At 39.7% G+C, this 27,003-nt stretch overlaps 1 protein-coding gene across 3 annotated transcripts in view; it reads left to right on the top strand.

Moving 5' to 3' along the window:
* Window positions 1-8,491: 8,491 nt before the first annotated feature.
* Window positions 8,492-27,003, top strand: part of KIF2A (kinesin family member 2A) — a gene marked incomplete at its 5' end in the record, with an annotated part of 57,745 nt that continues 39,233 nt past the window's right edge. For all 3 annotated transcript variants that reach the window (XM_080637835.1, XM_080637836.1, XM_080637837.1), the window contains one exon: window positions 8,492-8,555. In XM_080637835.1, the coding sequence (XP_080493961.1) occupies window positions 8,492-8,555 (64 nt within the window). The remainder of the gene's footprint in view (window positions 8,556-27,003) is intronic.

The following is a 27,003-nucleotide window of genomic DNA, read 5'->3' on the forward strand; positions in this document are numbered from 1 at the left end:
TGGTATAAACCAGGAAGATTTTCAAAACACTATTACTCTGTCTTCTACATTTGAAGATCTGGCTTGATTGTCATTATCACATTCAATCTTGCTGATGCATTAATTTTCAGGAATTGAAATGTTTTCCACACCCCCAGTGTATCAACAAGCTGCTTGTGTCAGACCAGCCTGCCTGCCCAGCCAACCAACATTGTCCCAGTAACCTCTTTTCAGCTCCTGTAAGAAGCTGTGTACGACAAAGTTCCGTGAGTTTGTACAAAGCTGCTCTTTAGGTTTATGTTTTTCAGATAATCACAATACTATCTACCATTGTGCGTCTTTTTGAACTGCTCCCTCTTTTCTAACAGTGTGTGAAGAAGAAGAAAAAAAATGCCACTTTTAAAACAAAATTTGGAAAGAAACCATGCCTTGTGGAGGGGCTCTTCAAGGCACTCTACAGCCTATCATTATGGGCAAGTCCAAAAGGGATAAAGCATTTGCCTGAATTTTTATCAATGCTGCACTAAAACCTGAGAAATTTTGTTGAACCTTTGCCAGAGGAAATAAGAAAAGTAAGAAATTATCTTCCTTAGAGAAGGCTCTGGGACTCAAGATGATACAATGCAGCACTCCAAAAGCATAGATCCACAAGTTTAGTAACCAGAAATTTAAATGGATACATTTCTTTCAGCTGAAAGAAGAGAACAACCTCAAAACATTGCCTATTCACTTTCATAGCTAAACATAAAAAGCATTTTTCTAGCCAATATACCTTCACTATGTGTGTACTACTTAGTACAAGTGTAAAATATTCTAGTCTCACTTCTTTCTTCCTGAGCTTGATCTAGTGAGCTTGGAAGCATTTGAAGATGTTGGCATTCAGGTCATCTGAATGACATTCAGGTGAAAGAACTTTACACTAGATTCACAGTGTATCGGGACATTCTGGTATTTCCAAATAACTTCTATCTTGCCAGCAGCAGCTGCCTCTGACCATAGCCCTTCCATGCCTTTCAGCCAGGCACTGCACCTTCTTTGAAGGTGCCTCTGTCCACAGCTCTATATGACAGCTTTTGTGTCTCCAGCTTCAGAGAGACCTAGAACTCCTACTACCTCCTCTGAGCAGAAAAGGACCTCCCAGGCACTGAAGCCTGCCGGAGCCCTTCCACACCAAAGCGCAATCTCGTCCCATTTGTCTTTTGAACCTGATAGATGTCAGCGCCACAGAATCAGCTCCAGTGCAGCTAATTTCTTAAGACATGGGTAGGATTTGTTTATCCATGTCACCTGCCATAAAGAGCCTGGGTTCTTTCAGAGATTTGCCCTCCTACTACTTAATGTAAAGGAATCCTTGATTTCAAATAATCTTAAAGCAGCAGTTCAGCTGGAACCGTACTGTGATTAACATCTGTTTTAATAGGGAAGTTACTGCAGCAATTTATTCCAATCACAATATTTGCTATGGCAAAATGAAAAGTGGTAAGACATTTCCCTATGGACTGGAAGTCATCAGGGTTATTCAGTTTTGTAAGTTTCACTGTTTCTGAAACTCAGAAAAAAGGAACAAAGTTTGACTATACCCCCTTATGTATTATATAGGAAAATAACATATGGGCTGGCTTACAATAGAAGACAGGGCATTAATAACTTTTAGTTTTCTGGTTATTACAATAAATAATTACAATGACTGGGATTTTTTTTTTTTTTTTTTTAACTGTCAGGACATAGTATTACTTCTAAAATACTTTTACAAATCTTTATTATGATAAATGCAAGCAACTTAATTTGTCAAATGCACTATTGATCAGAACAGTTCGCATGTATCATTTCTGTCTAGTTTCCAAGGTGAATGGATAGGAAATGCAGTGAGATATGCAATGGTATAAAAGCTGATAAATATTTTCAACTTTTTTTCGCTGACACTAATGAAGGTAAAACCATGCATGAATACATTTGCATCAAATTTCTTCATTTTTCCAAGTAATCTGTCAGGAGAGATTAAACATACTTTAATCAAATTAATAGACAACAATTGCATTTTAAGAAAATAATTTTTATTTAGCAGTGATTTTCTTTTTTACAGCAAATTTTACTATCCCTTTTTGTTTTAGATGATTCAACGTAAGTTCGTTATATAGAAAAACAGAGAACAAAAATGCATAAATTGAGCAGATGCAGCAAATCGTCTCTTACAGAACAGTAGGTATGAAAAGTGCAATTGAAATGACTTTGATTAAAAAAACCCTCACTATTTCTACTTCATAAAAGTATGTATCATTATAGTTTGAAATGTGCTCCAGCTGCACAATCAGCATACTAGCAGAAGAGTATCTATGGTCAGAAGTCTGTGCTACTGCTTAGAAGGAAGCTTTGGGCTGCTGTATCATCATACTTATTCCAATGCTTTTTATCTTCCAGGATATGTGAAATCAAATCTTCCTTTATAATTGATTGGATTTAGGTCCTGACTGCCTCACAATCGAGAAACTGCAAATATCTTATTTTGGTTTGGTTTTTTTTTCATCTCTGTGTTGTGCGTTGAGGAACAGGCATGTTCAGGACTGAATTCCATATCCTCTGGGTGCACTGCCAAGCCCAGTGCCTCTTTGGGTGTTGCCATAGCATTAAGCAATGTAGTTCTAGCTAATTACACAGACGTTACACTGGATTTATGAAAGGGCATTAAAAAGGGTTAAAATCATAAACAAGCACATTGACAATCCATGAGTTCCAATTTCAACACACAAATTCACGAAGACACTGTGTGTGAAGACAAAAATACCTCAGGTATGAATATATGAGGTATTTTTCTAATACTGTATGCTTATCATGCAGAAATATATAGTCAGCAATAGAACAACTTCTAAGAACAAGTAAAGCAACCATTCAATTTTTACACGGCAGAATAGGTCTACATGATTTGCTACAGAAGCCTTACTGGTGGTGCAAAGATGGGATGTAATTATTAGATTAAGCTACAAGGTAGATGCATTCATGCTAATATTATTTTCATGTATATTATGACACAGGATATTTCCTTCTGACAGAAAAGTTACATTGGATAGCGGAAGGATGTAAGAAATATGTATTTATCACTCAGTTGAATAGCCTGACTGGAACACTGTTTTACCACAATCACTCTGAGATTTCCCTTGGAGATCTGGAGAGGAGAGAAAAGTGAGAAAAGAAAGAAGGAAGAGGAAGTTGAAGACTAAATATAAATATGCATGGTACAGTTGTTCTGGACTTACCTTTAGGCAGCAAGAGCCTTGGATAGAGGTTCATCTTCTTTTGCTCATGTTTTTTCTGAAGCAGACTGCTATCTCAGAGAAATTCTGTCTGTGTTTCATACAATCAGTAGGAAAGCATAATGAAATATGACCCCAGATACACAGCAGCCTTAGGCCAGACACTCAGCAGCAGCATATGGAATGAGTAAGAGAATACATAACATATGTGCCACAGCCATAATGACCACACCACTGTCTACTGCAATAAGCACATCCAGCTTTGATATTCTTCAGCCCTTCTATCATCCTGTGACTTTTGAATAGTGTAGTTTTTCTGGACTCTCATTTTAACCTTAGCTACATATTATGACTAATCTAACCAATGTACACAAGAAGCTATGAACACAGGGAAGAGCAAAAGATACTGTCACCATGGCTACAAATGCAGAGCTGGAGTGAAAGGCATGTTAAGAGAGGGAGTTGTGCTTTTCCCAAAGTACTTTGTTTTTCTCATGTCTTCTGCATTGAAGAGATTGGAATACATTCACACTCTTCTTCACTTTCGTATTCTTTATCTAGCATCTAGCAATGCTCCACTTTTCTGCACACAAAACTTCTTTAGAAATGCACCTCATTCTGGTATAATAAAGCAGTAAGTGAAAAAACAATTTTATTTGCATATTTGCACTAGCTTTAGGGGCAAATTTGCTCAATAATTACTTTTCTCCACATTTTTGGCTGAACATCCAAACAAGTAGAAGTGTACCAAAATTGCTCTACATGTAGTTACGCTCTTCACAATAGCAAAGGCCAGTCATCCACATTTTCTTACAACCTTTGGCCTGATGGTGCACGCGTATGCCAGCCCAATGCATGCTGCTAGAACGATTCTTATGAGATCCAGAACTACATTGAGAAGCTTCATGGGAAAGAAATAATATAAAAAAAAGTAAATAGAATTGCAAAAACATAAAAGCAGATGACAGGCTTTTAGGAAGCCTGACCTTTTTAGGGATCATACTGACAAGTGACCAGAAAAGCCATGTTAGGAATTGTCATGAGTGCTGTGGGATGACACTGATGACTCACAAAGCAATTACAAACTTTTGCTTGTATTTGCTCTCTTAGCAAAACAAAACTCAAGAACAACTTAATGCTTCCAATTCACATGATGGCATGAACATTGGTAGCTCATTAACAGCTCTGTTATGGTTGATATATGGCAGGCATGTTGGAGTCTTACATCAACAATTTCAGCACCTGCATTCTCTAATACAAAGAAAACTATTATGCTTAGACATATTTGCTTAAATCAGAAAACCTAACCATCTATGTTGTTTCTAATATATAATTAGTTAATTATAATCCCAAAAGCGTTGTTACTCAAAAGCGTCATCAGTTCACTTGTTGAAGATAACCAGCAGAATTCATAGACATTTAATGCAATAGAATCTAGAATGCATTTGTGGAAGACAAGAGGTTAGTTATGATACTTTTGAGTGCCTGGTTTAAAATATTTTGTCTCCCAGACAAGGCTAGTCAAAGCTACAAATGTCACAATAATTTATTATCCAGTGGTAGTTATATGAAAATCAGATTTTTACATCTAATAAAGCAGTGATAAATACATTAAAATAGTTTATAAGTAAGGTGGTTCTCTTTTTATCACCTTCTGATACTATTGTATCGTGCTATTTCTCATTAAGTGCTGTATCTAGCAGGAGAGAAGTTTTAAATAGCAATGCAATACAGATGAAGAGATGCTTAGAAGGAAAAAAGAGCAGGAAGAGATCTGTGAGGCAGCTCAGCTGCTACTGTTTTCACAAAGGTACTGAATTGAACAAGAAGAGTTTATCAGTCTAAGTGGGCAAACGGGATCTCAAAGTACTTCAAGCAATTCTTGTGCATTCACTTGTTCTTAAGTGGAAAAAATAATGCATTACTAACTTTGCAGTTCTTTTGTATGCTGAAATAGGTTATCTTGGTGACCTATGAAGCTACTGTATTAGGGTGGTTCCTTTTTAAAATTGTTATGTAATAAATATGTTGATGATTTTTTTTTTATCTTACAAATGACCATGTGTTCCTTAAACCTGACTACTGACTGCCTTGCATACACATTTAATACCAGCTGAATGCGTGCAGCTAGAAAAATATTTTTGGAGTAGAGCTTTAAAAATAAAACATTTCATATCAGTATGATTACAAATGATTAGTCATATTTGTTCATTAGCGCTGTGAAATAGTCCAAATACTTAAGAATTACCTACTTTAAAGTTATCAAGGAGGTAGACAGATATTCATGACTTGATTTTGACAACAAAATACAGCAAATTAATAATTTTAATTAATATGATTGTGTAAAATGCAAGCAGATGCTAGTGTTTGTTGAAAATGGAAGAATTCTTACTTAAAGTTGAAACATAACTGGTGCACAATAATTTTCCACCATTTTCATACCTTACTAATCCAAAAGCAGCCAAAATTTGGAACTGAATGCCACCACTTCAGTAGTTGATCGTTGAAATATAACAGTCAAAGACAGACCAAGCAATGGCTATTCAAGTCTGTCATTGGCACTTCTCCAAATCAAAGTTGAACTATAAAACGTATGGTTTTTTTTTTTTTTTTTATATGGAAAGGGCATTATGAAATGTTCAGCTCAAGTCACTGAGATGATGTGGAATTACAGTGGGCAGAATAATTTTCTTTTTTTTTTTTAATTAGAAGTCTCTGCCTAATTCTTACGTAAGTCTAAAACATTTTTATTGCATTTTGGTTTTATTTCAAAAACATCTATAGGTTAAAAAGAGACTATCTTTAATTCTGTTATAATTGGAAGAGGTCTTCTTAAAGGCATCGGACTCTTTGTGGTATTATTTGCATGAGATCTTTTACAAAGCGATATTTCTTTCGAGTGTTTGTCAGTAGTTTAAATTAAATGGTCAGTGACCAAACTAAAAAGCCAAAGTGATTTTGCTGGACATATCTTGATACCTTTAATATTATAATTCCACCAATACCTCAGTGATCAACACCTTCCATGAGTAATGCAGGTAACATCTAAATTTCTCATGAAAAGAAAAAGAAAGGTGGGCAAGGATAAGAGTAAAGCCCAGTTTTAAAAAAGTGTTAAACTTTTAGTCTTAATTTTTTCCTTAAAACTTCATCAACAGGGTGTTTCACACTAAAGCCAATAAACATAGCAATCGAGTTGTGCAAGATGGTTGTTGCTGTTTGCTTTAACTTTCTCTGATTTCCTCTTCTGGCTCTTGGTTGTGTGTGTATAGAACAGAATGATTTGGGTCAGAAGGGGCTTTAAAGATGACTTAGTTCCAACCCCCCTGTCTTGGGCAGAGACACCTTCCCCTATACCAGGTTACTCAAGGCCCTGTCCAACCTGGCCTTGAACACTGCCAGATATGGGGCAGCCACAGCTTCCCTGGGCAGCCCGTGCCAGGGCCTCCCCATCCTCACCATGAAGAACTTCTTCCTAATACCTAATCTAAATATTTAAATCTACCCTCTGACAGTTTAAAGCCATTCCCCCTTGTCCTGTCCCACATGCTCTTGCAAAATGTCCCACTCCAGATTTGTTGTAGGCTCATTTAGGTATTGGAAGCTGCTCTAAGGTATCGATGCAGTCTTCTCCAGGTTGAAAAACCTCAATTCTCCTAGCCTTTCCCCATAGGAGTGGTGCTCCAGCCCTCTGAGCATCCTTGTGGCCCCCTCTGGACTCACTCAAACAGCTCCATGTCCCTCTTGGTTGGGGGCTTCAAAGCTGGATGCAGTGCTGCAGGTAGAGTCTCACAAGAGCAGAGTAAAGGGGTCCCGTGACCTGCTGGATGCTAGACACACTCCTTTTGATGCTGCTGGTTGGCTTTCTGGGCTGCAAGCACACATTGCTGGGTCATGTCCAGTTTTTCACTCCCCACTATTCCCAAGTCCTTTTCCAGAGGGCTGTTCTCTCTAGTATGTCTGTCCATACACATAAAGCATGTAGAAATTGGAAGACATAATTTCATTACTCTGATTTGCTACGTATCATACCGATTTCAGCGTGAAACCGTCAGTGGAATCAGGGAGAAAATGTGAGGCAAGGAGGATGACAGGCTGCGGGGAGGGTGCAGCTCAAGGTGGGGGTCTCAGTGTCAGGTGTCATTATGTATTATCTGTTGATGACTGGATTGGGGATTATTTTTAACAGGCTGGCTTTGCTGGGCAAGAAGTGGTTGTGTGTTTGAGGTATTTATTGTTATGCTGCTCAAGGTGACCAGGAAGCTGTGCAGGAAGGCCAATTTTAAACTGGTGCTGGCTTCATTGCATCAGTATCTGCCTTTGTAGGGCAAACCCAAGGGATACTGTTTAACGAAGTGGCTTGCCTGAGGTACAGGAGTCATTATAGGGAAATGAGGGACATAAGGTATGTTTTGTTTTTCATTTAAACTGCATAAAGGTGTGGGCCAACCATGAGGCCAAGATGGACTGCTGTTGCCTGTGTGGCCCTCCAGCAGGACCCAACAGCTGCTGTCAGGTTGAGGGAGCATGGAGAATGCTTCTAGGCTGTTCTACTTGGCATACGGGAACTGTATAAGCAGACTGTAGGTAGATAAAACTATTACATTAAAACTTCAGAGCGGCTCAGTCACCATCTGCTGCCAAACCGGCGCGTGTTGTGTTTTAAGTCGGGGCCAGATCCACGAGGTCGAGGCTTCACAGGCGGCCTGCCGCTGGGACCGGCGGCTCCCGGCGGCAGCGGGGCCAGAAGCGCTGCATTCCCGCAGGGCGCCGGCCCCGGGGCGACGAAGGCGCCCATCTTGTGCCAGCGCGGCCGTGGTGCCGCGAAGGGAGGCGGCGAGGACCAGCTGCAGCCCTCAGGAAGGGTGCGAATAAGAACAAGAGCGTGGCGGGGCTGCTTATGGCTATAGGTGAGGCCACAGGACGTGCCCGGCTCCCCAGCCGTGGCGGAAGGAGGATATAAAACAAGAGCAGCGGAGCGCAGACCTCTGACGAAGGCCACGGCAGCACTCCCACCCCCGCCTCCCTCTCCCCCTCCCCCACACCCATGAGGTGGGGCCGTGACGCGCGGCGCGCAGGCGCAGAGGCTCCAAGCGCCTTTTATATCCGGCCGGCGCCTTTTCTCTCTCGTCCATCCATCTGCCCTTCCCTCCCGCCCTGTCAGAGCCGCCGCACTCGCTGCTTGTACCGTGCGCTCCGTCCCTCCTGCCCTGCGCACGCCTGGCCGGCAGCGCCTCCGACTTGCCCGGCTGCCCCATGAAGCGATGGCAGCGGCCAACTTCGGCAAGATCCAGATAGGGATCTACGTGGAGATTAAGCGCAGCGATGGTCAGTGCGACAGCGAGGCGGCGGCGGCGGGGTGGGGTGGTGTGGTGGTGGTGGTGGTGGTGGTGGGGGGGGGGGGGGAGCCGCGCGAGGGGCCCATTGTGTGCGCGGGGCCGGGGAGTGGCCGGGCCTGGCGCGCGCTGCGGTTGTCAGGGGAGCGTTCGCGCTTGGCGGCGCAGCGCGGTTGCGCGGGGCGCGAGCGGCGGAGCCCGGGGTGGGGGGGGCGCTGCGGCAGGGCGGGGTGCGGCGGGCGAGGGGAGCGGGCGGGAGGCAATGGCGGGGAGCGGGGCCTAGGGGCGGGGGGGGAGAGGCCGGGGAGCTGTCGGCAGGGAGCGGGGAAGGCCTTGAAGGGGGTATGAGGTGATGGAGGGCGGAAGGGCCTTCAGCGCGGGGGAATAACTTGTGTGGTATACGGGCAGCGCTCTGGGAGCACGGCACAGCCGGCAGGATGCCTTCGGGCCCTTCCATCCCTGGACAAAAGGGTTGATGTTGTTATTTCAGGTGTTTGTCGTGATTAAAATGTAAGATGAGTACTTGCTATTTATGCCCACTAGTGGTTACTGCTCCACTGGGGACCCAGTGTTCCTCATCTTGCCCAGCATCTAGCGGGAGGATGTGTGGTGCTGTCTAGAAACACACGTGAATAAAGGAGGCGTGTGTGACAGGTCTGGGGCGCCAACCCTTCACGTTCCTCTGGTAGAGGAGAGCTAAGATGGGAAGTTCACTGGCTGAATCAATGGCAGGTCACCCGTGACCTCAGCTCTTTCATTTGGGTGTGAATATGTCATCTGTTCTTGGCCTCTGTGAGGTCTGTGAAGCCTGCTGAACCAGGGTGGGGTTTTGCTGGGATCCTCTGGGAAGATAGATGTGGTTTTGTTGAGAGTGTTTTTTTTTTCTTTTTTTTTTTTTTTTTAATTTATTTTTTTTTAGTTTCCTCAGGGTTTTGGAGCTTACTAAAGGATAAGCAGATGTTTCTATGGGAGGATAGATCTGGAGGTCAAAGGCACTGAAGTTAGCTAGCTTGGTTTTGTTGTTAGGCAGGAAAGAAGCAGCTGGCAAGCTTTATGCAGTTTGCCTGTCTTGTGTCCTACACTGCAGTTCAACACTATGATAAAGTAATGGTCGGTGTTGTCTGGACACTGTTATATCTAACCCCTCAATTTATGCTTAATGGCTTGTGTGTCACATGAAGAATCTGATAGGTCTGGCTGCTGTTTGCATAACTTCTGCAGATCTTTGCCTGGGGTTTCAGAAAACCTCACTGTAGCAACTTGTAAAGCTGTTTTTCTGTGGTCTGTGTGAACTTCTAATGAATGCTACTGTTTGGTTTCTATGCTTTCAGAAAATAGGGCATGAGGATGCTTTGCTGCTTTCTCCCTACCCTGCCTCTGCAGTGTTCTGCTCACTTATGTGAGAAGTGAGGACAGTAACTCTTGAATGTGATAATACTTATTTTGATTACTGTTAGTGGTTTACAAGTTTTGCTGCATCACTTACACCTATGATACAGCACATTAAATACATAACGTATCAGTACTATACTGGGGGCGTGCCTTCACAGCAGTTGCTTGGGCTGTAGGGTTTTGATTGTTTGTGTTGGTTTTCATGTGAGCAACCAGACTGCCATGTCATACAGTCCTGGTTACTGTGAGGTTTGCTTGGTTTTGATTGGGCATGGAGGAGGAGGTGGCCTGCTCTGTCTCAGGCTACTGCAGCTTTGTCATTCTCTTCCCATTAAGCCATAGGAGAAACTGACCTGAGTATGTGGAAGGGAGCATTTTAAGATATCAAAGGAGAACCGGCAATAGATTGCATTGCCTTTCACAAGGTGGGTTTCCAGCCTGAGCTGTGGTTACACAGGCAATTGAAATTGACCTAGCTGCTTTGAACAAGGGAAGAGGGTTTTCCTGCCTGTGACTCTGTCAGCTGTGCTGTTCTATAAACCCTCTCTGCCACCCACTGTGCCCAATGATCTTTTTTTCATATGATTTAATACAATAATTGTTTACTTGAGTCACTAAACACAGTAGAAAACTTCTGTGCGTGCTAGGGTTCTACATCATTAGTGAATTCCAGAAGCTCACAGGGGAAGCTCTGACCCCAGCAGTACTGGTGTGTAGGAGATGCATGGCCAGGATGAAGTGGAAGTCTTCATATATGGTATTCTGGTTCAGTAACAGAGAGCTATCTGGATCTGCTGTACCCAGAACTGGGTAGAGAACTGGGGCTGTATATTAAACCAGCTACCCTTGACTGAAAGCAACATTGAAACTGTTGAAGAAACTTGGAGAAAGCCATATGTTGGTCTGAGCTTTTTCTCTTTTATATATATATTCTTGTCTATAAGAAGTCCTTTTTTAAAACTAAGTATTATCTCGAGAGGTATGTGTAGTAATTCTTTTAGATGTTATTTACCTGCTTATTTGCTGAAGCTGGGGAAGAATAATATTTCGCTTTGTTAGTTGGCTCATTTGAAAAATTAATTTTTTCTCATCTGCCAGTTACATTAAACCCTTTCTGAATACAGAGTTTTATTAATTCCATATAACTCTAATTTTCCTTAAATAAAAAGAAAACGTAACAGAAAAGGTTCTGTCTTTGTGAGGCTTTTTTTTGTTCTGTTTTGTGAACCATGAATGTTAGAAGTCATACTTGTTCACTACAATAAAATTGCAAAGGCATGCAAAACACAGTAAATATGAGAATGAATCCAGAACGTTCTGGAAAGAAAAGTTACGTATTCTGACTTCTTGACTAGTTCTAATTAGTCTTCAGTGTTTCATGAGAGATTTCCTATAGGACTGAATAGAAAATAGATGTTGTATAAACAAAGGGCATTGTTAGAAATCATGGCCAAAAACACACGAAGAACAGTGTTTGGATAAAACTCAAAATTTTCAAGGACTGACGCTGCCAAGCTGCTTACTGTGTATCTGTTTTTTCTCAGTGGGTAAACATTGGTATAAATGTTATATATATATATATTATATGTTTATTTATTATATTAAATGTTATATATATATAAAAAGTTGCAGGTAATATTTCCAGTTATAACTGGAATAACTACTTATGCTTATGTAACATGAGTGTACTGAGTGGTCAGCTAGTTGGCTTTTTATAATAATTTCTGCTACTGAGATTTACTAATTATTTCAATATAGTTTAAGCATGTTGCTTGAAATACGCCTTGGTAATCCATCTTGGAAACAAGAAAGACCTCCTTCCATTTAGGCTGTGAATTGCTAAGAGTGGACAGCGTTTCCAGTCTTGAAACATGTGCCTTAACACACTGAAGTTTGGGGAAGTCAGGAGGTAACCAGAAGGTATCTTGAAGACTTGCTGTAGTGTTCCTGTCCAGATCATGCTTCTTGTTGAGGTCTAAACATGGACATTTGCCTGGTGATAGATTCCTTTTACTTAAATAATAATAGCCTACCACTTTATCTGTGAACTTACACCTGTATTTGCACTTGTGCATTATCCCATTAATGATAAGAAAGAAATAACTACTTTCACAAAGAACAGCTGAGTTTTTTTTTTCCCCCCCCATAAGTTCAGTCTTCTGAAATCGGATAAATCTCTTATTCCCTGCAGCGCTTTAGTTCGCTGATAGTTTTTCCTTTTTCAGTCTAGTTGTGTTCTGTCCATTTTGTCCTCAGGCTGTTCCTATTCCCTGTCTTTGCAGATCTGAAATAATACTTATAAAGACAGATAAATTAATTACATATTTACTCATTTTGAAAGCAGGAAGACTACAATTCTGATCTTGTGGTGTCAGAAATAATATAGCAGGTATGAGGAATGGGACATTCTTGTAGTTGGAAGAGTGACTAAAGATTCAGCTGAACTTCCAGGAAAGGAAAAATGCTGAGTTTTTAGGGATTAACCATCAAATGGTGTGAAAAAGAAAGATCATGAGTTTGTGCCCATTTTTTCATAACACAAGAACAGGATAGCTGTCAGTGCTTGAAAGAAAATGTTAAACTGATAAAGGAGAATAGACTAGGTATAGTTATTGTGAGGAGTTTGTTACCAGGGGAGGTGGAGGCTAGAAGTGTAGCAGAATATTAAGGTGGGAATATCCAGTTTTACAGTAAAAATTAAAAAAATATACCAGCAACCATAAAAGGTATTTTCAGTTCTTTCTGGGTTTAATTAACCTCTAACTGGGATGGAAGGTAGGAAGAAATCTTGCCTGTGGCTGTGTTATTTTTTTAATTGCCTACTTAAGAATTTTCTTGTCTCTGAAGCAGCTGGAACTGGTCACAGTCAAAGATAATCTATCTAGTCCAAAAACCTACTGGCAGCTTCTCTCTCCTTAGGCTTTCCAAAACATCATGGTAGCTGTTTTCACCTTCAAATACAAATAAGCTTAAATTTTTGTAGCAGTCAGGGCTGTACTTTTTTTTTTTTTCTTTAAAGTCCAGCATCTGTGAAATTGATGTTTTTCAGAGTTTTGAGAGTCTGTAGCATCTTCTTGTCTGCTGGATAGTCCTGTATGATGATCTTGATCTTTACATGCAACTCCAAGTAGCAACAATGATTTTATAGCAGGATAGAGGGCATAGCAGTGCTATAAAAATTCTCTTCAGGTTTTGGTAGTCACACTATTTTACAAGCTCTTGAGGATAGATTTAAATGGTAATGTGCTTTTACTCTTTCATTTGGTAACATACACCTATTTGTTCCCTGTGATTAAGATTTTCTTGTTACCACATTTGGATTATTTGACTAAATTACCTAATCCTTATGTAAGCCATACAGACACAACATGTCTTTGTCCTTCTATTGTGGTCAGATCACACACAGGATTTCACATCTGCTCTTGCTGGTTGCGCTTGTGGGTCCAAAATTTTGGCTTACTTATCTATGGCTCTCATATTGTTTCATACAGCATTTCTGGGGATTGCTCTTACAGAACTGTTCACCAGGAAGATGTGTTGGAGTTTCCCTGTTCTGTTTAAAATCACTTTAAGAGTTCAGCTTTTGTTAATCAGTAAGTGGATTTTCACTGTAACTCACAGCTTCTCAGATATTTTTGTAGACCTTCTATGTTTTGCATAAATAGCTTTTGAATGACAAGAGCTGAGTCCAAATCTTCAGACAGTCTTCTCATCTTTGCTCCATAAGCATGTCTAATACAGCATTGCATACTGGCAAATATGTCTTTAGAGCTGTACATGGGTACTAGGATTATACAGTTTGCATTGCATGTCTTTTTCCTTTCTGATCATGTAAGGGAGTCTATCCTTTGTCTCTGATAGGTAAAGTTATTGCTCTTTCCTCACAGTCTGTATAGTGGCCTGTTGTCTGGGCCCAGTTTTACTTGTCTTTTCTTCTTACATCTTTATGAAATGAAGACTTTGCTGTGCTACTGTGGCAACAAGCACAGCTTCCTATGTTGTTGAGGTGGGAAGAGATGATAAATCGTTTGGGAAGAGGTCATGCTTGACCTGAGAGTAATGTCATTGCAGAAGTATCTCTTTCTACTTGCTCTAGAAGATAAATTAGTCTTTTGAGGTCTTTTAATACATTCACTTACTCTCTGACAATGTAGAGAAATGAAGTATTTACCAGGTGAAATCCTTTCCTGGAGCACAAAATCTGTAGCATATTTATTGGTTTGACCTGTGGAATGGCCAGTGTGATTGTTTTTGTGCTTGAGGAATAAGTAACAGAGTGCACTAAATGTGCTTCATTTCTTTGTTCTTATTTAAGTTCTTCCTTTTTAAACATTTATTGCTTGCATCATAAAGCATGCTTTTTTTTCTTTTGTGTTTTTTTTGTTTGGTTGGTTTTTTTGTTTTGTTTTGGGTTTTTTTTAAGCTTTTTCCCATGTTGTTTTTTAGCTTGGCTTTTCTTCCTCACCATACTGTATGACTGGATCTGAGATCAGGAAGAGAATGCTGTGTTCAGCCCATGGTGAACACTAAAATGTGGTCTTCATTATAGTTGTTCACAGTATGTTTACTCCATAGAGGAAAAGAATTAAATGGCTCTTGGTACATTAAGGGTTTATGTTAACCTTTCAGAGGTAAGTTAAATTTCTAATGTAATGCAAACTATGGAAGTCCACAGTAAGGACTATGAAACAGTCTTGACTTTATCCAGTAGTAAGAATGTCTAGTAAGCAAAATACATGATCAGGCAGGATGGTGTTTGTAATTTCAAATTGAAGAGTATTTAAGAAGACATAGGCTTTTAATAGTCATGCCTCTGTAGCATAGTTAAAACTATTTGGAAACATAGATGCTTTCAGTGTGTATTTCCAGATGTAGGGGAGAAAGGTTTTGTGGAGCTGTAATATGTTCTTTGTTATATCTGTTAAACTGTTTCAAAACTACAAGTAAGCTTTCAGGTGTATGAACAATTCTTTTCACTTGCTTGAAAGCTTATGGATGTTTTCCAGTTCCACCACTTGTATCTTTTCAGAAGTCTTTTTGCATTTTTGGAGGAAATAATTACTTTTATAATTACTTTGCTTGCAGTTATATGTTCCAAACTGCTGGGTTTTATTGTGACGTGATACTTGGGGTTGTACTGCTACTTGGTATTTGGGGTTTTGTTTAAATTGCTCTTAATACTGAACATTGCCACTAAAACAAATGTTCATAGCTATATTCTTTGCGTCAAATTTTCCTGGGTTGTAGGAGATATTTTTATACACACGTAAGATTGTTAGACACCCATCATAATTAAGTTAGTGACAGTTAATTTTGGCTATTGATGTGATTCCACAGCTGTTTGAGATGTTTAACTCTGGGCTGCTTGTCTGTGCACTGCATCTGTGTTAGTTTTTAGTTAAATGTGCTGTGGGGAAGTGAGGGAGGGAGGAAGAGGTGGAGGGGCGGGCAGGGAACTAAAACTATTGTAATCCAGATGTAGATTGTCTTAAACTACTGTTAGCTATATACTTAAATCTGTTCATATTGTGTATGTGCAGACACATGTTCTGTTGCTTCTTTTTCTGTCCTTGTTCCTTTCCTTAAAACTTTATTTTTTTTTATATTGCTGTTTGAGTACCATTCTTTTATTTTCACTCGAATTAAAAAGCACTATAGTTTCCTATAGTGTTCCCAGTATATAGGTAGACAGGTGACTGACATGATTTTCCCACATCTTTAACCTCTGTAAAGGAATGCTTTGAATTCTGTAGTAAGTGTTTAGCTGTGAGGCAGTACTGACTGTGTTTGATACTCTAGAAATATATTTTGTTCATGTCCCTGGAAGGCACACATGGTAAACAGGTCAGTTGTGGCTTAGATCATCCATGAACAGTTGAGTCACTGGAAGTTGGTAGAGTGCACCTACCATGTTAAATATTTTTCTCAAGTGGAGATACCATTGGAGGTAGAGGAGGGGGTAGATGTTCTTGTCTTGTGCCATTCTTCTCCATGCCTGGTAATCACTCCTGGAAAATAGAGCAGCCACAGACTGTCATTCTCTGGGAGGATGTTGCAAAGATGACATTGCCATTTCCCTGTTAAAAAGTGTTCTGTGCAGTTAATTTTGCTGTGTTTGAATTTGGCCATTGTTAAATATGTAAAACTGGATTTTACATCTGTTAGACAAAAGTTAATAAAGCTATGTGAAAAATCAGAATTACCTTTCCTGGAAAAGAAAATGAATTTATCAGGCTTATGCTTGTTAGCTTTTATAAAATGTGTGTAGTGGACTAAATCATTTACATGAGCAGAACATGCCTAGAAGACTCTTTACAGTCTAAATTCAGTTGTTCCAGGTTGCTAGGAACTCAGGTTAATTTTAGAATTGTTTAGTTAAAAGCTGTAGGTAGAGATTCTTGAAGATAATGCTATAAAACTGTGTGCCCAACCAAAACTTTAAGTGACATTTTAAAAAATGTGAATTATCAGTTAGATTTAGTAATTAAGCCACTTGTTGGGATTTTTTTGTTTGTTTTGAATGGGGTCTTGTTTAGCAACACTAATTCTGATCTTGTATTTGACTTCTGAGAAAGAAGAATGAAGAAATTTGCTCCTTAAAGACTTGAATGAGGTAGTAGAGTTTCTTAATTTTGCTTTTGCATCAAGCATAACCTGCTAATAAGTTTCCCAGACTTGTAAAGAGATTAGTTTGATGAGTTCCTTACCACTTTTGCAACATTGACACTGTGAAACTAATTATCCAATCGCAAGCAGTAACAAAGTGACTTAAGGTAATGTGCAAATAAGTGTCTTTTACTGTTGCTTCATTTTGATGGGGGGTGGGGGTCATGCTGTTCGTGCAAGGGAATGTTACTATCTTTCAAGTTTCCACTGAAGTTTTGTCAAGTGCTAGTTTGAGCTTCTCATGGCTACTGTCAGGCAATGGCAGCTTTGTGTAATCGCAGGTGTTGGAAGCATGAGTATTTTCAGTCTCTTCTGTTAGTTACAGATAGTATGTTAAGAACTGCCTTCAGTGGATGAATGCACTGAATGTGTGAGTTGACGGAGGTGGGCTTTGCTTTAAACTTTCTCATCAGAAGAAGGGTGCATTGCATACTTGTGCCCTTGCAGAGTTTTGCTTTAGGATTTTTGTTACACAGTGGTGCGTATTTGACAGTCACTAAAATTTGTTACTTTCTCTTTGTGGCTGAACTACATGTGGATTTTGAAGTGTATTTCAGACAGATCTATAAAAGCATTTGCTAGAGATGCAGGCATGCATAGCGATGTGATCATGAGATCTCTGGCTCTAGGAAGAAGGCAGCGGGGATGAATTCAGTTTGAAAAGCACATACACGCCTGGATTTTGGAATGCTCCAAGGTTTTGATTCAATTTTGGGTTATGTTTTCATGTTGTTGAATTCAGATCATGATGAATGAGATGAATATAAATCACAACCTGATGATTTTTAAGTTATAATAAGCTTTCATCAAACACAGAATTAAAATGTTACTTAGTTTTCTTGTTGGTTTGAGCTTTTAGAACCTTGTGGAGATAAGGGAAAAATACAGCATTCGAGGGTACAGGTTTCTGATTTTTAACCAGAAGCAATAGTCTGCAGCTCTAATAAATTGAGTAATGATACATGTTCTTACTAACAAATCATAGTAAAGTAAGGGACATGGAAAAGCAAACAGACAACAAAACACTGTTGGACAGGGTGGGTTATGAAAGGCAAATGCTACTATTTGGAAACAACTATAGAAAGTGCTGGTAGAAATTTTCTGTGTGACGCAGGAAGGTATTGTTCTAGGCTGCTACTGTCAGCTTCAGAGAAAGTAGAGAAAATCATGAAAAGAAGGTCTCTGCCATTTATTCAGGCAACAAACAAAATGAGGAAGGAGGAAGGGAGACAGAAGACTGGCCAAGTCATCTCAATCTTTTGGCAGGGAGTATTTACCACACTGATGGAATCCACCACAATCTTAAATCCTGTTGCTAAAAAAATTTCAACATCCACTAAACCCCAGTGCTGTTTGAAAGAAATACTTGACTGAATCTGTTTTTGCTTCTATATACCATAACTGCATTGAAATCTATACTGAACACACAAGACTGTTCTGCAAAAGCATATAGCAAAGTATTCTGGAGAGGAACTTTCAGAAGCAGTTTTAAAAGATTTTAAAGAAGCTGCTTGTGAAATTGTCGTAAATGCTCCAAGGAACTGCTGACTAAATGTACAAAAATATGTCAAATTATATTCAGTTTTATGAAGTTAAAAAAATATATGAGAGGACATTGAACTATTCCTGGAACTTGTTTACAAGTTGTCAACTAATAGGAAATGTGAATGTCATACCAGAAATTGAATGAAAACCTTCACTTACACAGCAGCAGTAAAAGGAAAGTGTAATAGAGGACAGATAATACTATCATGGCATACATTAACATCTTGTTCTTATTTGAATGAAGCTTGCTGCTCTGATTGCTTCATCTTTCTTAAATCTAAGAACTGAAGGGGGTTTATATGGGTCATGAAAGGGAGTAGTGTTAAAAAACCTTGCAGGAATTTTGAAAACAAGTAGATTATTGTTAATTTGTTTTAGGCTTTTTTTTTTTTTTTTTTTTACACTTCAAAGGGAGATTGTTGTGTGAAGAAGTTTACTTTAAGAAAAGCAAATGAAAACTTCCTCCCCTTCCCCCTTTACAAGACTTTTATTGGAGAATGTGATTATTTAAAAAAAAAACCAACAAACCCACAGCAAAACACTAATGAAGTGTTTCTGCTTTTTTGGAGGTTCCTCCATTTCTTTAAAGTACACTTACCACTACATAAGAAGTACTCCAGTGAATCGAAGTGATGGTTCATGGGGCCCAACAATAATAGGAGAGACTATATAGGGAAAGCAGGTCAGCCTTATTACTGTCTGCAATCTTTGTCTTCCCCTGATACCCAGAATTATAGCTGGGATATTAGAAGTACAACTTTGCCTAGCCCTATTAAATAGCCATTTGTAGACCTATTGTCTGAATTTATTGAATACCTTTCTGACCCAACGTACACTGTCTGCCTCCACAACCTCTTTTGGAAGCAAGACTGGAAAGTTCCCTGCTTGCTACATGGAAAAGTACATTACTGCTTTTACATTACCGCAACCAGTGTGCCTTAAGGGAATGCTCCCACCTCCAGTGTTGCAGGAGTTGTTTAATAATGATTTCTACTCATTTTGTCCTTTATTGTTGTAAAGTGCAGTCAAATCCACCCAGTCTTTTCCTCAAAAGTGAGCAGTCTCACCCACCTTGGTATCTGCATTCTCTTTGTTGTCTTAGATGTCCTTCTCCTTACCTCCTCTTATTCTGCTGCATTTTTTTTTTTTTTTTTGAGGTGTGAAGAATAGTGCCACAGTACTTGAGATGTGCATGTAACAAAGTTTTATTTATAGTTCAAAAATGCACTTGTTTTTATGTTTTACAGTCTTCTTTTTTCTGTTGTAGCTGCGTGTTGAGTCAAAGTTTTAAAAGGACTGTGTTAACTTAAGGATCTCTTACTTGAGGTGTAACTTACAGTTTCATTTTCAGGATTGTATGCCCATAATACAGAGTATTTTTCTCTGGCTGCATTAACTTTCTTTTGTCTATGTTGAAGCTCATTTGCCACCTTTTTGTGTACTCCCTTGTATTTGAGAGGCTCTTTTGAAGTCATGGCATCTGACTACCCAAAATGCTGTCTTGCCCAATGGTCCACAACTAGTGTAATTCAGAGTGTGACTGAACACTAGGTTGAAAGATGATGTGTAAATTTCCAGCTAATATTTTCAAAGGCCTGTATCCTAAAAGAAGACAATGCTTCATTTCCCCAGTCCTGTCCTTCATTAGCACTTGTTTGCATGCAATCTTCTTGTACAGAGGATTACAGTATTTCATGGTCTGGATTGTTCAGATTGTAAATTTATCTTACTCTCATGTCCTGGTACCATGAACATTCTCAGTCCACGTGCGCTGGTTCACTTTGAGGCTCCCATCTGAGTGAACCAGATGACCTACCTCTTACAGGAAACCTAAACTTCCTTGACGTCTTCTTAGGAGACCTGAACTGCATCATTTGTCTCTTACTGCTCAGACAGTCCTTCTGTGTTTTAGTAAGCATTGCACTTCCATACGCTTGCATATGTCCCTAGATGTACAGCATATGCTCCTGTTCATGTTCTTAAAAGCATCATGGTTGGAAGATGCAAAGCAGTTTTCTCACTTTTGTGTAAGTTAGGGTGAATAACAGTAAAAAAAATTGAGATATCTTAGGGCTCAAGTCATGCCGCTTGGGACCACAGGGATGCATCTGTTAGAAGGATTTCAGTTGAAACAGAAAATGGACTTTGGACATGCATCTTCTGATCATCCGTTGCTTCCTCATGCTATGCTTTAGTTCACTTTGAAAGTGGCCTTGGAGTACACAAAATTCCTTCTGGATAAAATTTAGCTGGAAGGTACACTCCAGATATGTACATGATGCACTCAAAGAGGTGTTCAGTCCGTGACGCTAGACTCCCCCCAGTCCCTTCTGAAGTGTGTGGTGTGAATATCTGATCCCCAGCACCGCCTGCTTTGCTCTGCAGCTCTGCTACTTGCCACCGCAGGCGCAGCTAAGGAGCCTGAGCTGGGCACTAAGTGCTGTAGTTGTGAGCAATGTGCCGTGAAAGGTCTGTCCCAGGGCTGTAGTGAACATGAGCTAACCTGTGCCAGTTGTCTGAGAGTTTCTGTCTATGGTGGGTCTAGAAAAGACACAGAAGTATATCCAGGATTTGATTTCTTTTTTTCTTTTCTTTTTTTTTTTTTTTTTTATTGCAACCTGGCATTGCCTGCTGCTTGAGAATGACAAGGTTGGTCATGGGTTATGCCGTGTTTCAGTAAGAGTATGACACAATCTAACTTGACAGCAAGGGAAAGGGCCTTACAGGAGTTGCCTCCACACCCCATCGAAAAAAGAATGAATGTAGTGGTACCCCAACAACAAAACCAGCATAACTGAATAGAAGGATTTTAGGTCATAGTGCAATTGGCCATAACATTGACATCAATTTTAGAAGTGATAACTGCTCAACCTACTTGATTTTACACTAAAAGAATGGGAAAAATCGTAAATCTAAACGAAACATTGTAGAAATGTGTAGTGCCTAGATTAAAAGTAGTAGCAAATAGTGGAGGACAAATGCCAAAGTGCTTCTTTCTATTTATTGCTGTCTTAGAGGTGGAACAGGTAAACGCAGTGCTGAATCCTGGGGCTGAGTGCAGGGTGACCTGACCTGAGCTTAGTCCTGCTTTCTTGTCAGTATGGGAGAGGCTTTGTGCAGTATTACTGGTATTGATCTATTATGAAGTTTCTCTGAATTTCAGTAAAGTATGAAGTAGAGTATGAAAAAAAAAAAAAAAGTAGAAAGTAGAAGTATAAAAGTATAAAAATAGAAAGTAGAAGTAGAAAGTAGAGTATGAAAAAATATTCAGATGAAGTTAAATACAAGAACGATAATGAATTTGACAGCGTACCTAATAATTTCAACCTAATAGTATGCCTTCTGAGATCAGTTTTAGGACTGACTGGCTTGATTTTCCCATTCATTAGTTATTCACTTCTGGAAGCAGAGTAACTTGCAGCACAGAGGTAAACCCATCTGTCCTGCTGCATTGTAGTTAAGATATCACTGCCCTGTTGCAGAACCTGGTGGTGAAGGTACGTCTTTTGTGCCCCAAGATTTGGGCTCCTAAAGAACACCAGGACAACCAACAGGTAGGTAAAGCTGCCAAGATTGAAGTGGCTCAGATGGATTTAGAATGACAACATAAGGGTGAATTATTTTTAGCCCAGTGGGCCCATGACACCTCAGGCCATCAAGGCAGAGATGCCACATATACATTTGCTTGTGATTGAGGGATGGACTTGACAGTGGACACTATCACACAAGTTAGCCATGAACATGAAATGTGAAGCAAGCCAAGTGGTTAAAGCCTCTCTGATATGGAGGATGATGGCTGAAGTACAAATATAAGGAGGCCTGGCAGATTGACTGTATCACACTTCCAGCAATCCGCCAAGGCAAGTGCCATGTGCTTACCATGGTGGAAACAACCACCGGATGGCTGGAAACATACGCTGTGTCCCATGCCACTGCCCAGAACACTATCCTAGGCCTTGAGAAACAAATCTTGCGGTGACACGGCACCCCAGAGAGAATTCAGTCAGATAATGGGACTCATTTCTGGACCAACCTTATAGACACTTGGGCCAAAGAGCATGGCATTGAGTGGGTATATCACATCCCCTACCATGCACCAGCCTCTGGGAAAATTGAACGGTACAATGGGCTGTTAAAAACTACACTGAGAGCAATGGGTGGTGGGACTTTCAAACATTGGGATACACATTTACTGAAGGCCACCTGGTTGGTCAACACCAGAGGATCTGCCAACAGGGCTGGCCCAGCCCAGTCAGAACTTTTACATACTGTAGAAGGGGATGAAGTTCTTGTGGTGCACATTAAAGAATTTGCTGGGGAAGACAGTCTGGGTTATTCCTGCTTCAGGTAAAGGCAAACCCACTTGTGGGATTGCTTTTGCTCAGGTACCCAGATATACCTGGTGGGTAATGCAGGGAAAATGGGAAAATCCAGTGTGTACCTCAGGGTGATTTCATTTTGGGTGGGAATAACCAATGAATTACTTACTATGATGTTAACTGATATATAACACTGTATATTATCACTTCTGTGGTGGCTATATGCCCATCACTGTACTGGCACAGCACCCATCTTTGTTGCTCCAGATTTGGGATCTGAATCCTACTCCCTTTCGATTGCCATGTTAATGAAGAAGCATCTTTGATGAAATCAGGCAAGCGCAACAGTGGTGCAATCAGAACTGACTCTAGTATGGAACAGTCCAACACCACAGACAATCAATCTTTCCTGCCTTAAAAGACTCTTGTGACAGATGGGATGGCTGTCATTGATTTCACTGGCAATTGAAGCTTCTGAAAGCAAATAAAGGGACGATGTTTTAGGAGGAACTCATTAGTGTAAAATAATGCACTTTGAAATGTGCTTTAAAAGAGTATTAGCTCCCTGCCCCCCTAAAGAAACTGGACTTGCCTTGAAGAGAAGTAAAAAACCAAAATGTTCATTTAATTGGGGAAACCACAGAAAACTTGTTTTGAGCATAAAGGGAAATTTTACATATTGGCTTGCGAAATAAAATTTCAGCAGAAAAACCTAATGAATCACAATGTGAAAAGATTGGAGATTTCATGGTTATTAGAGAAACATAAGCTGTGGCAGCAGTGCTGGGATTTTAGCTCTAGGTAGGTGCTTTAGGGAAGGTGCAGAGTACCGCCAGCTAACAAGTTCAGCTAGACTGAGCATGGCAAAGGACAGTTTAGTGATTTGGAGTGGATGGGTTTGTTGGTGTTGAATGCAAGGGGAATGAAAAAAATCACTTGTGTCCTGTTTTCTGGATGAGGGACATTAAATGTGCTGTTTGTGGCATGTGTGTGTGTTGGGGTTTTTCCCTTCCTCATTTATTGGTGGACTGCAGTAAGATCTGTGAACTTTGTTTTCCTCAACCACTGTTTGATTGGGTTTTGCACAGAAATCAGATACATATCTTAGATGAGGATTTTTCTGAGTTTGGTAACTTTCTAGATGGGATCAAGAATAAGCTGAATTTTAATTCAAAGCTGAAATACACAGGCAGATATGGGAAACTTTATTTGGGGAATATGAGTTTCTGTTCCCAAAATCCCTGTCTGTTACACTGTAGAGGTTTACAGAGATCATAAAATGGGATTGTAACATGCTTGTCATTTGAAGGACTTGGGTATTGCTGTAATAATTTAGAGAATAAAAGTGAGTTAGTAGCTAGGGATCATTCACAATGAATATTAAAATACATCTTTAAAATTATATTTTTTTTATACATATTTAAGAACTTGCTTTAGAAATAAGTCAGGTACTGCGTATGATAACACTGTAACTAGGGTAACAGAAAAGACAACAAGGAAGGCTGGCAAAACCAAAGTGTATATGATTAAGTAAAACAAATCTGGAGTGTAACTGTGGTAGATACAAAGAAAATAGGCTACCTGTTTGATGTTATTTTGTTTCAAAGTTTCATATATCCACAAACATGTTTTCTGTTGTGGAGACAGAAGCATCTGTCACTAGTAACTGCTGTTTTTCCCTTGGGGGATTAGCAGCAGGACTGTCAGTGTAGTGCAGGGAAGACCATGGCAAGCACTGATTGCTTGCACAGGGACATCGCCGCAGTTGACATTGCTGGAGACACCAAACCTCAAATTATCTTTGTCCTTGCAAGTCTGGTTACAGGCATTGTTGGGTGAATACAGGATTATTTCGCACCCCCCTGAGCTTTGTGACAGCAGGAAAACCCTTCCATAAGAGTTGCCAGGATTGCAGCCCAGAGCACAGGAGACTGTGTTCTGGACCATGGTAATTCCTGTAAATGCTGCTTCTGGATTTGCAGTCTCATTTTCCTCCTAAAAGTATGTACACATATATATACACATACATATTTTATATGCAACTTGGAGTTTATATTATGTTCAAAGGAGTGAAGAAAATTTTACTTCTTGTGATCCTACTTTTTGAATTTCAAGTGGCAGAAGGTGAAGGTCAATCCTATCCAGGTGTCTCTAGATGAGAGATGAATCCTTCATTAATGTGATTAGGAAAATCTCAGCTATTTCACAAATGCCTGTTGCAATCCTTTAAGGGATTGGGCAGCTTCTGTTGCAATGGTCATCCTCAGCAGGACTCTGTAGCAGATGTCAAGCTCTAGTATATTTTTGCATGCATCTATGAAACATCTAGTGTTGATACACTTAGAAAGCTAAGCGCTCTGCTAGTGGGCCACTGCCTGAGCTAATATAACACATTTGTGCTACTAAAGATGTGGCAAGGATATAACATAAAGCTGTGAGTTTCCTTTACTGAGTATTGGGTCTGTTAGCATTGCCATAGCCTGGTCCTGCTAAAAATGATTGCCTGACTTTGAGCTGACAAGACTAAACAACTGTAGTGTAGTCATAGCATAACGCTGCTGGGCAGAGTCCTCCTACTGTTTTTGGGGGAGGAATGAGAGGATCATAGTAGAAATTATGAACCTTTCTTGTCCCTGGCCTGAGCCAGAGCCTATGTGTAGATTTGTAACTATTACAACTCAAAGATATTTCTAAAACTTCACAAAACTCTTGCATGAGATCTGTGAGTACAGTGTTTTTTAGGAGGGTGAGGGGGTTTGAAATTTTATGAGAAAGAGTGTGGAAGGCTGTGGTCTTTTTCCAGCCTTATTTCTTGAGTCATCTTGGAGAGTGCAAAGGGGTTTGAGTTACATGTTAGCTGTTTCCTGGGATGTAATTTGGAAAACATCAACCAATATTTAATACTGCTAACACAGGTTTTTGAAAAGTATGAAGAAGATGGCTTTAGTACCATGGTTTTAGTACTGCCATTGATCAGTGCTTCAAAATTTTGTTGATTTGGAGAAATTTTGCAAGTAGAAACTGTTCAGTTTGCTTAGGGATAGGAATCTAAGTACAGCTTGGTATTTGCAGTCTGTTGGCAGTGCTACCTTTGAGGTTAGTTAAAATGTTTGATTTAGTCCTGGTTATTTGCTTTTGCTGGTACTTTCTGAACCTTTTTATGCACGAATAGCTACCCTAAGAACTCTTACAATAGAGGAGACTTATCTGATATTTCTGCAGATGTTTATGCTTGCTTTCTTCTGTTTGTCAGATGTTCATCAGATGACTAGGAAGGGAGGGAATGGAGAATTGATGTTCTTCGCTTGTATTGATTAGGGGAAGAATTTTGTAACTTTTATGTTTCTTAGGTAATTGTAAAGTATTGTATTGCTGTATTTGCAGAAATATTTTCTACATTCTCTGGTCAGTAGGAGATAAGCCAGATGCCACGCACTGTATGACAGAACATATTCACACAAGTAGTAGCCTTTTCAAATAACTTCTCCCTTAGTTTTGAGCCATATAACAATGGAATGACTTCCCAGAAAAGGTTTTGCCTGTGATGTGAATTCTAATTGTGTGAGGAAAGGCACTTGAAGTTAAAGAAATGCCAAGTGAAGAGTCAACGTATTAGCACTATGACTCTACTTTCTTTTTCTTTTGTTTTTGATGTGTGCGTGAAGATAGTCTTTCTGAACCACTTGTTTCTTTTTCTTTGTCCTAATGCATGTTTGTGTTTTCATAGGCATGTTTACATTTCATATTCTGATACTGACTCTAGAAAATGCACCAGAAATCAGGGATGTTACCTTTCAACCATTCTATGCACATTGATTTGGCTCTTATGCTTTAGTATTTGCAGCTTGGTCTTGCTTTATATGCTAGACGAGGTTTATGCCAGCCTAATTGGTTGCTGGCATTCCTGAATTTCCCAGCTGCTGTATTCAGCTGTGTACTAGAAAAATATAATGGAATACTGTTTGCAGAGAGTAAGAGGCAATTGTAAAGATGTAAATGTGCTTTCTGGCACATCAATAACGTGTAACTTTTAGTAACACGAAAGAATTTTTAGGAAAAAATTGTATGGGTAGATTGCCAGTTTAAACATTATAGTATACATTTTCTATTTAAGCTGAGAACATTTTGAGAATATTTGAAAGATGGACATAACTTTTTCTACTGTTTTTTTCTTTTTTATTTTTTTTATTCGGTTCTGATTTTCTTGGCCAGGGAATAGATGAAATCTGGCACAGAGATGGAAGATTTATTGTGATTCTTTTGTGACAGCATGCTGGCTTACTGTGTTTGTGAAGAGAGTTCAGTATTTTCTGTTCATTGATCAGCCTGCCTTGATCTCTTTTCCCTTGTTAGGGCAAAGATAAAGCCTTTTTAAATTATTATTGTTATTCGTTCTATGTCAAAAGTAGTAGAGCACAGGAGAAGGTAATAGGACTTACATGATGGCTGCATGGCTAATACAGTGTCACACATCTTAACTTTGAATAGTGCTTTTCTTCAAAATTTGTAAGATTTGGT

This window comes from Psittacula echo, assembly GCF_963264785.1.
Source record: "Psittacula echo genome assembly, chromosome: Z".
NCBI classification, from domain to species: Eukaryota; Metazoa; Chordata; class Aves; order Psittaciformes; family Psittacidae; genus Psittacula; species Psittacula echo.